Genomic DNA, 16718 nt, shown 5'->3' with positions numbered 1-16718 from the left:
AAAGTGTCATGGAAATATAACATCTCAGTTCTGCTTTAAAGGATGGAAGGAAATTCAGCAGGAGAAGGACAAGAAATTAGTAACAATGTTTAAATATGAAAGCCCAAGGCATTCACAGTTAACTTTCTGTTTTGAATGAATTATTCCATTCGTACAAGCAAGTGGTCGACATAGACTTGGAAAGATATTTGTGGCCTGGTAAGATGATGACTGCCAGCTTAAGATGATGCTTTACATCAATGTTTTGTTTCAAAGACCCTTCACACATTATTTAAATCCTATAGCAAATTTATGAATTAAGCAGCAAGGGCATTATTATAGGGATTTCATAGGTGGAAATAGCTGCACCTCTAGATGTTAAGTAACCTGCTCAAGACTGAATAGCCCATGAGTGGCTCTCAAAAACGTAACTTTTTCACTCCAAATCCAATATCCTGTTCATTACATCTTGATGATTTTAATAAATGGTTAGTGACAATAAATTTGATTATGAGATTATAATGGTCCTATACGAATATTAATTTTCAAAAGAGGTTATAATTAGAGAAATCTATTAGCCAGCTGTTGTAATGGTCAGGTGCAGTGTAATAAGGGCCTAAGGCAAGGTGGTGTCAGTGCAGACGCAGGTACACAGAGCTCAAAAGGGAAATATGAAGAAAGAGCCAACGCATTTTCAATAGTGCCTACCATGGCTGCCCAAATTTTGTCATCTTGTCTTAAATCTTTTCCCATTTTGGATTTTTAAAAGACATTTAAAAGGCAAACATTAATTGCCTGTGTGTCTACTAAACTATAGTATGCTTCTTCCTGCTTATCTATTTAGCATAATTTTCTAGACAGTTTAGTATATCTTTTTTCCCCTAAAGAACTCGCAATAACTCCTCACCTTCGCATGAGGCAGGAGTTAGCCTATGTGAAATCTAACAAAAAGATCCTATGATTAAAACTGATTATATCACACACACACACATACACCACGCACACATTTATGTCAATTGCCTCTACCTATTGTATTTAAATGAGCTCAGATAAAATACCTTGGTGACCCATACCATTTATATATTACAAGAGACTGTAAGAAATTTATTGGTATAGCAGAGTGATGGAGAGGGAAGGCTAAGATTGAACCTAGAAATTTGGCAAACTTACTTTCTTATACGATAATATTTTTAAATATTGATATTGGATACACCTTGAAAACTTGAAAAAAACAGATAACATAGAAAGCTACATTTTAACAAAAAATCGTCCATGTCCAACTAGGTGTACATATCCTAATACATGGCTTTAGAGAGTGTGCTTAAGGGGACTCTGGTTCTTCAAGATATTCAAGAGGGGGAAGTGTTTGGTATACGTTCCAAGTTATAGTGATACTCAGAGAATCGCAATGCATATTAACATCTTAAAAGCTTAGATAAAACCTGTAGTAAAGAAACCAACTTTACTTTCATTTACTTAGCATTTTTCGAATTTATCTTACCTGAATGCTTTTTGTTTGCTTGCTTGCTTGTTTTATTTTGCTTTGCTTTCCATGGGGAAGAGAACAGTTATTTCTTTTTGATAATCCATGGAACTAGAGCTCAATATAACACTGTTCTAACATGTTGAGTAAACATTCCCTCTGTGAAATAACTATTCTGAGCTTATTCTTTTTAAAGAAAAAGAGTTTCTTTGAACAAGTGGCAGTCACTAGGTATGTTATGTGAAACAATTCAAATAAATTATGAGGTGTGCCAACCACATCAACTGGAGTCATTACTTTTATCAAGAAATATAAAAATATGCACAGAAACTAAGAAAGTAAAAAAGATGAAAAGAGAAAAGAAAGATATTAATTTTTTAAACATTTGGAAAATAGTTTTTTCTTTCAATATTATGCAGACTATATTCTGCGTGAATATCATCTGGATTCTTGGCACTAAAGTACAAAGATACATTGCAGAAATCTAGATTTCAAGGTCTAAACAAAGAAGATTGTGAAGATTCAGAATCTATTTGCAAACTGTTCAATAGTCATTGATTTCATGAAGAAACTGACACAGCCCAAAGACACAATTGTAGTTGTGATCTCTGATCCATAACTTCCTGGACAAAAGCCATAATTCTCATAAGCTGAGCATCCAAACTCAAAACCAATAAATGATATTGCACCCACGCTTTCTCCTAAAACAGAACTCCAAAGCCCCAGCTCCTTATGGGTTACAGGTCCTTTAAGACTCTGAGAGTAAGTTCCCGGAGAAAAAGTTGTAGCTCTGTGTGTCAGGAAAGAAAGATAAGGGATGAAGGGAAAAACAAATCCCTGGAGTTTGATGTCACCTTCCGGCTAGGAACATCTATATCCTCTCTCTCATTAAATAGTGTGACCTCACCTAAGGATCATCCTTCTCAACATGCATACTAATTGCTCGGAAAATCCTTCTTTCTAATCTTAATATTTCCTGCCTTGTTGAGAAACTTACATGCTTTGCAGATGAATTAAATCACTGTCAACAAATAATATAAAACATGTACGATGTTTTCAAAGCCAGCAGGTAGCTATTAAACTCACACACCTTTAATATTTCTCAAGGAGTCACACTTTGTTTATATGACTTAGTTTATTCCTTGTACATGCATCACTGCCAAGCCATTGTCAACCTAATGCTTTATATTATCCACAGTATCCAAAATATTCCACTGATTTATGAGAGAAGTCATGTAAATTTCTTTCTAGATACAGCAGGTGATCAATAAAAATATATAGGACTTGGTCATGAGACAGTCTCCACATAAATTGCAATGAGCTTAATCAAAGCTGTCCCTTCACCCACAGAAAAATTCATGTGGAAATAACACAACCTACACCTGAAGACCCAATTGCCACGTAATCATACCTACCTGTATGTTCTGCGGATGCCTCAAGTGCAATATTCTCAAAATGAAAATCATTGCCTGTAGACAACCTTGTTTATCCTTCTGCTATGTTCCCTCTCTACCCAATCTTCCGGAATAAAAACTTTAAAGTCATCTTGGAGCACCAATTATTTTGAAATTCATCTCAAAGCATCCCAGTCAACAGTTTCCTTGGTTATCAAGTAAGGAGAACTCTTACAACCCTTCCGTGGTTCTTAATTACTTATATGAAAAGTCTAAACTCATCACAAGACAAAATACTCAACAAAAAGATTCTAGATTTATACTTTCGCCCATAATTCACCTATGGGTGAATTATGAAAACAATTGTTTTCATAATTGTTCAGAAAACAATTCATCTGTTTTCTGAACTCGTTGTAAGCTTTCAGGCCATCATTTGGGCCTTACTGTTTAATCCATGGGGAGCTACCCTCCTTTTTCTTTCTTCATTCTATCCCCACCCAACCCCATTACTCTCCTTTAACTGATGGGGACTTGTGAACTCATCAGTTCCCTATGACCCAGTTCAAATTATTTTCTTCTGAAAACCCTCTTGTATGTCTTCACCCCACAGAAAAATTGATCCTACTAATCCTACAGTTCAACAGCACTTTATATACGTTTCCTTATAATTATTTCATGTTAGCCAGACGTTTCTATAGCTGCTTCCCTGCTACATTAGAATTCTCATGAGAGACTGTCCAATTATCCTTAGGTGTTCAATAAATACTAAAGGAAAGAATGAACAATTAGCTGAACAATTGGTTTAAACTATAGTCATTCTAGTGTCCCCTGATTTTAAATGTGAAAATGACACTTCAGAGTTACTAGAAACTCCCTTTTCAATATATCTCCTGAGGCCATCTTATATCTCAGGGATGCATGCAAAGTTAGGGGATAAAATGGGAAAACAAAGGTATCAAGTAAGAAACAAAAGAAGGAAAGGAATAGGAAGGTAATCTAATCATAATTCTGAACCATCAGTTTTTGCCATGACCTTGAAGAGATCAGTCAGCAGCTTTGAAAAATCATTCACTTGATTGTTTCTGCACAGAAATAACTTCTCTGAGAAAAAAAATCATAAAGTAATTCGAAAATGCCAGAAGTTTTTGGTTGTTTAGCAGTAGGTTTATTTGGCATTCAAATGTCACATCGTACTTTGAAAGACCCAAACTATTCATCAAAATATTACACAGCTCAGTCAGCACTATTTGCTCATAAATGTAGTTTGCCTTTTCAATTACCTCTACACTAGAGATATGGGAAGCTTTGAATGATTTTGTTGAAAGCCACTCATATAAAACATGGTCTAGGCATGTTCATTTAACAGTACATATGGAACACTGGAGGTTGGCAGCCTTAACTTTGAATCAGAGAAGAATTTGATCAGTCAGCCTTTCTAACCCTTCCTATTACAGAATGTAGAAGGTAAAACAATTTAATAATCTATGAAACTTATGCTATATTTGCTCTCGTGTGAGGCATATGGGTCTTTTTACTTTTCTTCTTAAGATTCATGTTACTGTCTTGGCCTTCTCACCCCATTCTTCTCTCAGAGAGTGAAGTTCATCTCATGGGCTTGTTTCTCTGAAGAGAAACAAGCTCCCTACCAGTGCTTTCTAAAACGTCTTTCCCAAAATTATAGTCTCAATAAATGCTTTGAGATAAAAAGAAAAAGTTTTATGGTTAAAAAAATAGATTAGATAAATAGAAGAGATAGGTGATTGACAGATGATAGATAAATGGACATCTGAATAACATATCTCTAGCAGAAATTCACAATACATAGTAGCAATATTAAAAATCTGAGAGAAACGAGGAAACAAACCATGTTAAATTAATTGGATCTGAACCTCTCAAATATTTGCCCCGAGAACTCTTTTTTTCATTCCAAAATTAATATCACATCAAACAAGACCTGCAGAATTTTAAAGATAAAATACAGAACCCCAGTTATATTTGAATTGCATATAAACAGCATTTTAGTATAAGTACATCCCAAATACTTGTCCTAAATAGGATGTAACTATACTAATATATATATACATATAATATACATATAATACATATATATTATACATATAATATATAATATACACATAACATATATTATACATATACATATACATATATATTATACATATATTATATGTGTGTGTGTGTGTGTGTGTATTTAAAGAGACCAAAGCTAGCAGTAGTGAGAATTTCGCACGGCAAAGGGTGAGGAGGATGCAGCTGTCCCCTTTATCTGTGGTTTTGTTTGCATGGCCTCAGTTACCCACAGTTAACCATGATCTGAAAATATTAAATGGAAATTCATGCTGTTCTGAACAGTGCAATGAAACCTCAAGCCATTCCACTCCATCCCACCCAAAATATGAATCAACACTTTGTTCAGTGCATCACACTGTAGATGTTCCCTGTCTGTTTGTCACTTAGTAGCAGGCTCAGTTATCATATTCATTGGCCTAGTATTGCAGTGTTTGTATTCAAATAATACTTGTTTGATTGTTATAATTGTTCTATTTTATTGTTAGTTGTTAATCATTTACTAGGCCTAATTAAACTTTCTCAGAGGAACATATTTATAGGAACTAACATAGTGTATAGAAGGTTCCGTACTATCCGGTTTCAGGCACCCTCTGGGGGATCCTGGAACGTATCCCCTTAGGATAAGTGGGGACCACTGCAGTGAAGATGTCCTGAGGTGATAAGGACAAGTGATTGATTGTGAGATAGGAGAGACTTCACCTAGACCTGCCTACCAGCTTGCAGGCGGTCAGTTAAATGCCAACTTAGCCTCCCTCTATCATTGTATGCCTCTGAGGACAGCTGGGGGTTATGTCAAACAGGACGGGACAAACACAAGGAGGAGGTGGTCAGGCTTTTGTAATTAAATAGCCAACTAAATCCTCTAAAGCGAAGAGCAGATTCCTAAGTATATCTTACATAGTGTTGCCAGATTTAGCAAATAAAAATATATGACACTGTATACAAGAATAGACTCACAATGGATTAAAGACTTAAATGTAAGACCTGAAACCATTAAACTTTTAGAAGAAAACACAGGCAGTAATCTCTCTGATATTGCCACTAGTAATTTCTTTTCAGATATATCTCCTCGGGCAAGGGAAACAAAAGGAAAAATAAGCAAATGGGACTACATCAAACTAAAAAGTTTTTGCACAGCAAAGGAAACCATCAACAAAACAAATAGACAACCTGCTGAATGAGAGAAGATATTTGCTTATGATACACCAGATAAGGGGTTAATTCAAAATATATAAAGAACTCATAAAACTCAACAACAACAACAACAACAACAACAACAACAACAAAATCAATCCAATTAAAAAATGGACAGAAGACCTGAACAGATATTTCTCCAAAGAGGGAATACAGATAGCCAATAGACATATAAAAATATGTTCAACATCAGTAATTATCGCAGAAATGCAAATAAAAATTACAATAAGATATCACCTCACACCTGTCAGAATGGCTGTCATCAGTAAATCAAAAAACAACAAGTGTCAGCAAGGATATGGAGAAAAGAGAACCCCCATACACTGTTGGTGGAATTGCAAATCGGTACCGCCACTATGGAAAATAATCCGGAGATTTCTCAAAAAATTGGAAATGGATATACCTTTCGGCCCAGCAACTGCACTTCTGAGTACTTATCTAAAGAATACCAAACAGGAATAAAGATATATGTACCCCTATGTTCATTGCAGTACAATTTATGATAGCTAAGATATGGAAGCAACCTAATGCCCACCAACATACAATTGGATAAAGAAGTTATGGTTTATATATACAATGGAATATTACCTAGCCATATAAAAAAATGAAATCCTATCATTCGCAATGATATGGATTAACCTAGAGGTGATTATGCTGAGTGAAATAAGTCAGAGAAAGGAGAATAATTCTTGTATTCACCATATGATTTCACTTACATGAGGAATCTATGGAACAGAAAGAACGAACTAATTGAAAACAGACCTACAAATATAGAAGACAATCAGGTGACAGCCAGAGGGGAGGGAGGTCAGAGGAGGGTGGCTGGGAGAAAGTAGCGAAGGGTTAAAGAAATACAAATTAGTAGTTGATAGAGGGTCACAAGAATGGGGAATACGGCATAGAGAATGCAGTCAGCAGTAATGTAATGGCTAGATGTAGGGCCAGAAAGAAGATAGAGTAATTAGAGGGATCATTTCATAAACAATGTAAATGTCTAATTAATGTACTGTGTACTTGAAACTATTAAAAAAGATCACTCCAATTTACACTTGAATTTCAGAAAAATGGCAAACTATTTTTTGTTAGACAAAAAAAAAAGTACATTCTTGTCAAAGAATTTAGAATCTAATAGTAGCAGCATAACATATCATAACCCAGGATCATCTACTGGCAGAGTAACTCATCAAGAAATGAGAATGAATTAAGAATTACATAATCTGAATAGTGTTGCCTGCATGTTTGTATAAAAATCACTCCATTAGAAGCCATTAGTGGGTCCATCAGTAACTACCTTTATTGGACAAGCAAGTGACTCCTTCTCAATTTCCTCATCTGTTCAATAAGGGATGTATATAATTAATCTCTAGTCTCTCTTATAGCAGTAATATCTTACAAAAGTTATTATTATACAAAAAAAGAATAAAGTCCACAATGGAAGACTGGACATTTTAAAATATTATGTGTCTAACACTTACTAGAGGTAAATTTAGCAACTGTGTGCCTCAATTCCATTTATGGAGCATTACTGGGTCAATTCCTGTTTTTGTTTTTTGCTTTTTTTCATGTTAGAAATACCTAAAGTTTTCTTAAGTATTATAGTCATTACCAGAATTAGCTCCTTTTAAATGAGCATTAGTAACTTATATCTCAATATTTGTCAAGCAGTATTTTCCTTGGGTTTTAAAAAATTACACCTCCCTGAAAGATATATCTTTAAATGTTGTAAGCAACCTCTGAATACAACATTCGATTATTTAGCTAGTGGATCCCTCCCCATATGTTCAGTTTCCTAAAACAGAGCTTCTTGAGTGGACAGATGGAAATGGCAATCCAACTCAGACTCACCCCCCACTTTCTGAGTGCCCACTGTGAGCCAGACTTTTACGTTATGCTCTTCCATTCTTACAACCACTTTATGAAGCATGGCACGCACAGGCGTGCTGTTCTCCAAACCCATTTTTTTTTCGTCCTCCTTCACTCACCTCATGAGAGCAGAAGCTGACACTTCCAAGGCTGGCTTGTCACAGCTTCCCACATGGAATCTCCCACACTCGTCATCTCTCTGCAGCCATATTGGAAGCCAGGTGTTGCAGCTAGAATAGGAGCAAGATAGAAAGTGCCTATGTCCCCAGATCATCTCTTGTGGAGAGCTCCCCGCCACTGGGGAACACCCATTCAAGGCTGGGCGTGAGCAGGAAACAAACTCCCGTTTTGTCAAGCTGCTGAGATTACGTGTTTTATCTTTGATGACAGTGATCGTCACTTTAGTTGATACTTGAAACTAGCATGATTTGACCCATTTTACACACATGAGAGACAACAGGCAATTTACCTTCCTGTCAGTGCGGTAAAACTGCATTCAATACCAGACATAACTCCAAGTCCTGTGACCTTTCCAAAACAACCCCACCTCTCCCAAAACTCCTGATTTACAGAAAAACGGGACATATGTTTTTCAAACCATTTGAGGCCTTTTTAAGTAACATTTTTCAAACTCTAGAATTATATTGCAGAGATAAGAGAAGAATCAATGAATATCTTGGCAACAGCTTCCAGAGACATTGAGTTCTTCCTCATTTTAATCAAATCAGTTTGAAAGAATGCAACCCTTAACCTCAGGATTTATACTGTAACTTTTGTCCAGGGGATGGTTGTGTTTTAAGGTAAAGCCCCTTCACTTTATAGTGAAATTTATTTCCATATTTCATCATTTACCAGGGGAGAAAAAAAGGATGTACCTATATCCTTCCCAATTAGCGGGGGGGGGGGGTGGGGGGGGATTATATTTTTCAGTGTCAAATATATGATAGTAAAAAGAAACTAAAAATTTGGAGGTGAGACATGAAACAATATACGAATATCAAATTATAATGTTGTACTCCTGAAATTTATAGGATGTTATTAACCAATATTACCTCAATAATTTTTGCTAAAAAGGATGCACAGATTATTGAATATATTATTTATTACCATGATTTCTGTTCTCTCAGAAATCTTGTACCTGTTTTTAAATGTGTAGTTGCCTGAATCTGATCAGTAAAAAGATGCAGAAAAACAGACCATGACTACACCGCATCAAAAGTTCATCAGCAGGAGAATTATGGCAACACATAGTTTTAAACAGAGTTTTTCTTGCAATTAACTCAGTTAAGCCCTCCCAAATCCATAAAAGGTAATACTTTTCAACATCTTCCTTCACAAATAGTTCAAAACAACTCTTCTGTGAAAATATCACAACTTTTTTTTAAAAAACTTTGTTTTCTTTAAGATTTGTGCCTAGGTTTCCCCGCCCCCCCCCCCCCCATAATAGATTTTAAGGTGCATGTGATGGTTAATTTTATGTGTCAACTTGGCTAGGGCATGGTTCCCAGATATTTGGTCAAACATTATTCTGGTTGTTTTTGTGAAAGTGTTTTAGAGGAGATTAACATTTAAATTGGTTAACTATAAATAAAGCAGATTGCTCTCCGTAATATGAGTGGGTCTCATCCAATCACTCAAAGTCCTAAAGAGAATAAAAGACTGATCTTTCTCAAGCAAGAGGGAATCCCACAAGCAAACAGCCTTGGACTTGAACTGTGGCATCAGCTTGTCCCTGGGAATCCAGTATAATGGCTCTCTCCCTTCAGGTTTTAGACGTGCCAGCCTCCATAACCACATGAGCTAACTCTTTAAACTCTCTCTCTCTCTCTCTCTCTCTCTCTCTCTCTCTCTCTCTCTCTCTCTCTCTCTCCTTCTCTCTTTACACACACACACACACACACACACACACACACACACACACACACACATTGAGAATGTCTTGTGAAGACGAAGGCTAATATCAGGGTGACACTTCTAAAAGCCAAAGAATGCCAAAGATTGCCAGTGGACCACCAGAAGCTCCAGGTGAGGCATGCAAGAGAGTCTTTCTCATATTCCTCAAAAGGAACGAACTGCACTGACTCCTTCATCTCAGATTTCCAGCCTTCAGAACTGTGGGATAACAAAGTTCTGTTGTTAAAGCCACCTGGTTTGTGATACTTTGTCATGGAAGCCCTGCCAGGTTAACTCAGAGATCTGATAGAGCTGTTCTCAAAGAAAGGGAAAACACTGACATAATTTAGGAACTTATTACAATACTTTATAAGGTAATAATTCTCCAAAGAAGGTAGAGATAGAGGAAATACTAAGAAAAACACAGAAAAAAAATTGCTACATTACTGAGGAATTAAGTGTGTGAAATTAGAGGGAAGAGGAGCAAAAAACGATGACAGAATTTCAATCCTGGGTGTCTTGGAAGATAGCGGCAGCATTAACCAGGAGGTAAAAATCAGTACAATGAGACGTTTTAGCAAAAGAATATGTCATTTTTGTGAGAGTCTTCTTTGTCATTATGCAATTGATGTATTCCTCAGGAAACGTGCATTAAAATAGTTAATGGAGAGGAAAAGTGGTTCAAGGGACTCAACTTTCAGGCTCAAAGTGATAAAGTCACTTTTTATGAAGGAATTTCATAATAAACTATTTTATGGGTGTAAGTGTGTGGCCGGGAAACCTGCACCCCTCTAAATAAATCCTCCCCTTGACTACATTCGGTTCCTGCTCAAGGGTAATCACACGCCTCTGTAACAGGTACTAGCACTATCATTAGCACAGTTCTTACACTATGCTGTCACTTTCATTATTCATTTTTATAATAAAGCACAGAACAGCTTATGCAAAGAAATTGCATTTGCTTATAATAGCTTTCTGCCTATGTAATGGGAGCTGGTTCCTGGTCATAATTGTTTTATAATCTGAAGCACGCAATACAAATCATATCCCTGATTAACGAATTACATTATGAACAATTTGAGTTTTGAAAATTTTAAAAATTTGATTCTAAGTCATCTTTGTAGAAATGCCGATTGGACAGTTTTATGTAGGAAAGTGAAGTATATATAAGTTGGAGTCAGACATCCTAATCGATAAAGACCTGGAATTCATAAAAGCTGACACAGAGCCCTCAGGCATGGAGGCATTTATAAATTCCTAAGTACAAATTGTAGTTTCCTATAAACCCAAAGAGACCAAGTAGATGTTTACCAAGGCTAAGGTCAAGTGGCAAAGCCCACCTTCTCTGAAGGCAAAGTACACTTTTAGAGGGCACTGGTCTGGTTCTATACCCTAGTATGTCAACCATTCATTCTTGCCATTCAATTTATTATTAGTACACTCCCTTGAATTTTTAAAGCTTTATATCTCCAAGATTTAAAGTCAAATGTTCCAGAGTTTGGTCATATTCTCTCCTTTTTTCAGAGTTTGGTCATATTCTCAGCTTTTTTCATAGTTGTATTACAAAAAGTCCAATATAAGCAAAAGTGTAGAAAAATTTACCATTTTCAGAAAACTTATGTGATATAGCACTTATAAGCATTTGTAAAGGAAAGGTAGACACACTGAATCCTTAAGGAGAAGATAGAGAAGAAAATATAAAAGGTCCAGAAAAAGTGTTCCTCATAACTAAGCTATGAGCTTCATGAGGGAATAAATCATAATGGCTTTGTTTACCACCACATAACTAGCACCCAGATAGAAGCTGGGACATTAGAGGTACTAGTATTTGCAGAAAGAAGGAAGGAAGGAAGAGGGGAAGGAAGGAAGGAAGGAAGGAAGGAAGGAAGGAAGGAAGGAAGGAAGGAAGGAAGGAAGGAAGGAAGACTTTTCCAGAGATGATAGCCAAGGAAATTTTTAATGTCTAAAATTCAATTTTAAGTTGTTTTCATCACTAGAGTATATATGTCATCTATGACCCCAAAGTTTCTCTAAAGTCTGTTAGACACACAAATGCCTGTATTAGAGGATGCTGTGAAAATCAAGGGAGGGAAGTGATGCTGAGACATCTGAAGTATTACAGTTTGAACAGAAACAAACTATAGCACAAGATCCAGGTGATGACCTAATTCTGCTAAAGTAAAAGTTCAGAGCCAGAAAAGATTAGGAAAGAAAACAGGAAGCCTCTTTTCTTCAAAACGCTCGCCACTCTCAAATTCCTCGGAGATGCCAGGACCCACCAAACAGGGAAGGGAACTGGAAAAAGCCAAATTCACGTTAATATCAAGTGACAGGACACCTCGGCTGATACCTGGGATACACACATGTTGTTGGAGTTTATTTCTGAAAACAGAGCTATAAGATACTATCATCATCTTCCTTTGACAAGTGAGCTCAAGTTTAGGGAACTTAACACACGTGCAGTTAAGTAGCAGAACCAGCATGTACAACAGATAATTGCATAAAGAAGCTATGGTACATATATACAATGGAATATTACTCAACCATAAGAAGAGATGAAATATTGCCATTTGCGTCGACATTGATGGACCCTGAGATGATCATGCTAAGTGAAATAAGCCAGAAAAAGAACATCACATGATGTCACTTATATGTGGGATATAAACCTAAAGGCAACAAATGAACAAGACAAACAGAGACTCACGGACATGGACTATAGTCTAGTGGTTACCAGAGCAGGAGGCTGCGGTGGGGAGGTAGATGGGGTACAGGGGGTCAACTATGTGGTGACAGAAAGAAATCTAACTATGGGAGATGAACACACAGTGTAAATATATATATGCCTTACTGTTAAAGTGTACAGCTGAAACATTGGATTTTATTAACCGATGTTACCATAAGAAATAATAAATAAACAAACTAACTAACGAAAGGCCCTCAAACTGCTGTTACACACAAGATGAATTTCTAGGCCCTGGACCAAGAAAAAAAATCGTCACCGCCCTATGTTTTAAAGGACTGTTCTCAACACAAACTTTGAAACTTGATCATTTATTATGAAATCAAACCAAGAATGAAGAAAACTTTCAAAGTTCAAGTACAAGCAAAAGAGATCTAATAACAAAATATATGATATCCCAAACAGAAATAAAGGCAAGGAACTAGCATGGCAGGATGGCTATGACGCATTTGTATGTTCACATCATGACGATAAGTAGCCTGAGCAGAAGTTTATTCGTGTCAGCCCACAAAACCTATATTATATGTTACTAACATATAATCTTATATATTAGATGATTAGTCATCTAAATAAAAAGAAGGCATCTGTCCTTATAATTTTTAATTGAAACCTAAAAAGCTAAAGAAATAAGTGGGAAAAAAATTTAATAATCTGTCAACCTCTGAAAAACTTTGGATTTTCCAAATCGTACGTGAAATGAGCAAAATGAACAGTAAGTGAGAGTCGTGTAAACAACAGCTTTGAATGGGTCATCTAGTGATTTGTATTTTAGAATAAAGCAGAGCATTTCTGAAAGCCAGTGTAGTACTTCTAAAAAGGAGGGGCACGGAACAGAAGTATAATAGAATGCAGGTCTTGCTTTTAAAGAGATGTTAATGTGAGTCACACATATTAACACCTCTTTGATTAGGGGGATCCTTTATTCTAAGAGTAGGGTCAACAGTAGAAAAATTTTAACTCTTCCATCTGTCTGAAAATCATCTATACGTTTTGCCTCTCTGAAAAGCCATTAGTGAAATAAGAAAACTATTTTGTGCTGACAGCTGAGATAAACGATCATTCTCCACAAGGCACTAAGCACCTCCATTATGAGGAAAGGCGCCATCGCCTGTGGCATACACACCTCCTCTGCCTCGTTCTCTGTAAAAAGCTACTACTGTTTCTTCCTGAGCAATTCTGAAAAGGAAATCCAGAGATGTGTTTCTGGATACAGGAGAGGATACAGACAAAAGCAAACCAATCAGTGACCAGTTCTCACTTTTTTTAAAAACAAAAACAAAAACAAAAGGAGTTAGCGTGCCAGCCACCAGCTGAGATGGTTTGTTTCATCAGTATAGGGGTTTCAGGGGAGAGCAAGCACCAAATAAGGCCGTAAGTATTCAAATAAACCAACACATTCTGGAAACTTATTTTTAAGTCTCTCCTGCCAAGATTTACAAAAACACAGAGCTTTAATTTACTCTGCGCGTGCTGCAGCAAGAAGAATATAAAGCTGGAGCCATCCTTATGATGCCACGACTCTCAGGGGGTGAAAACCGAGTTATCATTCTCCCTCCTCTCCCCTCATTTTGTCTGATCATGGAGGGATCTTCTGAGAAGTTTTCCACTGTGCTCCTTTGATGAAGTAAGACTCCAAACCTCTAAATCACTCCGCTGCCCCCTTCGCGGTATCATTCCCCAAACTGCCTGGCTTCGCGAGTAACTTTTCTAGGTCCTCCTAATTGGGGGAACTATGGCAGACAAGGACTCTCTAACCAAGTAAAATACAAGATAATCTTCTGTTTCTCATGAAACACGGTAACTGAACTCATACTCTACTCTCAGAAAAGAATTTTTAGACCCCAACCAGCAAAGGATGATTGGTGACAGCAAAAACCCTCACAAATAAAGAACTCTATTGAGACATATAATTGCCATGCCAGCTGATCCAGGTTTATTGAAAAATACAGAGCAAGACAAGTTCCCCTTTACAGAGGAAAAAAAAAAATCAGAAGCCAAGAGACACGAGAAGGTTAAAACATGTCAAAACCACCAGAGACCGGGACATGGGTTGTAAAGATTCTGGAAACATCCAGAAGCATGCGCCACCAGTGATAAACACTTAAAATAAGCTTGGTGGTGGCCAGAAAAATCACAGATTGCCAAAGGCAGCTTATTTAGGGCTAGTAGCCAGCAATCAGGCAGTCAGAATAGGTGTCAGCAACGAAGAGCTGTTCAGGGACAGGCAGCAAGCTGGAAGATCCTGGAGACACAGCTGGCAGGTCGTGGAGTCTTGATTCCCTCACTGGCTCCTACACTTAGCAATTTCTTCGGCAGCTGGACACACAGGACCGCTTGTATGTCCTGGAGACACTGCAGGCTGGCTGACAGACAGAGGAAGCTCCTCCCGCTGGTTGGCATGCGGTCGAGGTGCCAGCCAGGGGCCGACAGCTGCTGGAGACAAAGGTGAGTGGCCGGCTGCAGGTAGTTGAGCAGGGATTGGAGACACAGGTCACCTTTCCAGGGCTAGAGCTGCAAGAAGTTTGCTGGTAACACGTTGGCTGGCAGACAGGAGGCTCACAGTAGGTCTCCTGACCACAGTGGTCCAGGAGCCAGGAGCCAGTCTGGAAGGAACTGGGCAAACAGATGCCACTCAGGCAGTCGGCATCCTGAGTAGAAGCCGTGGTGACTGGGGCCACTGGGACAGTGTAGTGTCCTCCAATCGGCCTGGAAGAGCAGTTCCTCATGGAGCAGTTGTAGGACATGGTAGCAGAGAGAGAGCTGTGGGTAAGCTGCTGAAGCTAGTTCCTGAGTTGTGAATGTCACTTCGGGCTACTGAGCTTTTATATATCCTTGCTGGTGGGTGGGGCTCCCACCCGGGTCTTCTCAGCTTCTTTGGCTCAGACCAGCTTGCCTCAGAACACCTTGTTAATTGTCTCTTGAGAAGCCTTCATCCTCATAAAGAAAGTTTAGTAGTTTGGTAACTAAATCATAAGGCTTCCGTACTTAGTCCCAGGATTAAGAAGGTTGGTCGATGGCTTCAAAGCTATTGGTCATCCCAGCCCACACTTCATCCCTTACTCATCACGCTTGGATAAGATGATTGTTGATCTGACCGTAGCACCAAAAATACCACCATCCTACAATCACACACTCTCCCTTCTGACCAGGACTAATTAATAACCCATGCTCTGTTTGGTTTGTTGTTGGCACTTAATGTCTTAAGAAGAACTTAACCTGTCGCTCTTCCACAGCTAACGGGACACGAGCATGCTTTAAGATGACGATGACAGCACAGTAAGGAAAAAGGACAGAGAGGCACATACAGGGTGTAAGCTGACTCAGAAGAGTTGCCAAGGGACCAGAGTATGATGCCGGCAGAAACTTCAGAGGACAACGGGACTCGCCCTTTATGTTCAAACACCAAAGTGAATCGGAAGCTAATAAGTAGTGTTGGTAGCCAAGCCTCTTCCTAAATAAACTAGATAAACTTTATTCCAATAACTGTAATCTAATAACAATGGATAAGAGTGACCCACAAGACTTAATATGCCAGTGGAGCAGGCGTAGTCAATTTTTTAAATTATTGTAACATTCATTTAAAAGGCTGCAGTGTCTTTCTCCCAAGATGCCCCATCTAGTCAAAAGATATTTATTTTCACACCAATACTTATAGATATGATGCATTTTTATCATGGACAAACCAAAGTGTCTTCAAGGTCATTGTCTCCATCAGGGATAAGGGTAGGAGGAAGCAGGCACTTAATATATTTGGTGATGAAGAAATATGTGAACAGTGTGCTATAATATTTAACTACTGTTTTTGTTCTTGCAAAAACCAGATAAGGATATCATTATCCTTTATGTCATCTCACTACAATATAGTCAATTCTGGACATCAAAATGACTGATCCTTTTTGTCCACCTATACACAAGCAGCTCAACACTAGCAAAATAAGTCACTCAATATTATTTAAGTGGTCAGTGATATTTACACATCAAAACCACCGTAAAATCTGACTCACTTCATAAACTGTCTTACGTGGGGTAGGAGAGATGGACGAAAATGGATTTCCATATATTTAAGAACTGAAGAGAGATTACA

General features: G+C 37.7%; 1 protein-coding gene across 1 annotated transcript; it reads right to left on the bottom strand.

Annotated features, from left to right (window-relative positions):
- Positions 1-14931: 14931 nt before the first annotated feature.
- On the bottom strand, positions 14932-15378 carry LOC107519533 (keratin-associated protein 11-1). Its single transcript, XM_016162328.2, has one exon. The coding sequence runs from the start codon at positions 15376-15378 to the stop codon at positions 14932-14934; it is 447 nt and encodes a 148-aa protein (XP_016017814.2).
- Between the last annotated feature and the right edge of the window lie 1340 nt (positions 15379-16718).

Source organism: Rousettus aegyptiacus, unplaced genomic scaffold, assembly GCF_014176215.1.
Source record: "Rousettus aegyptiacus isolate mRouAeg1 unplaced genomic scaffold, mRouAeg1.p scaffold_m13_p_4, whole genome shotgun sequence".
Taxonomy (NCBI): domain Eukaryota; kingdom Metazoa; phylum Chordata; class Mammalia; order Chiroptera; family Pteropodidae; genus Rousettus; species Rousettus aegyptiacus.
Note: the sequence above shows the minus strand (reverse complement) of the source record. Positions and strands in the feature narration are given on the sequence as shown.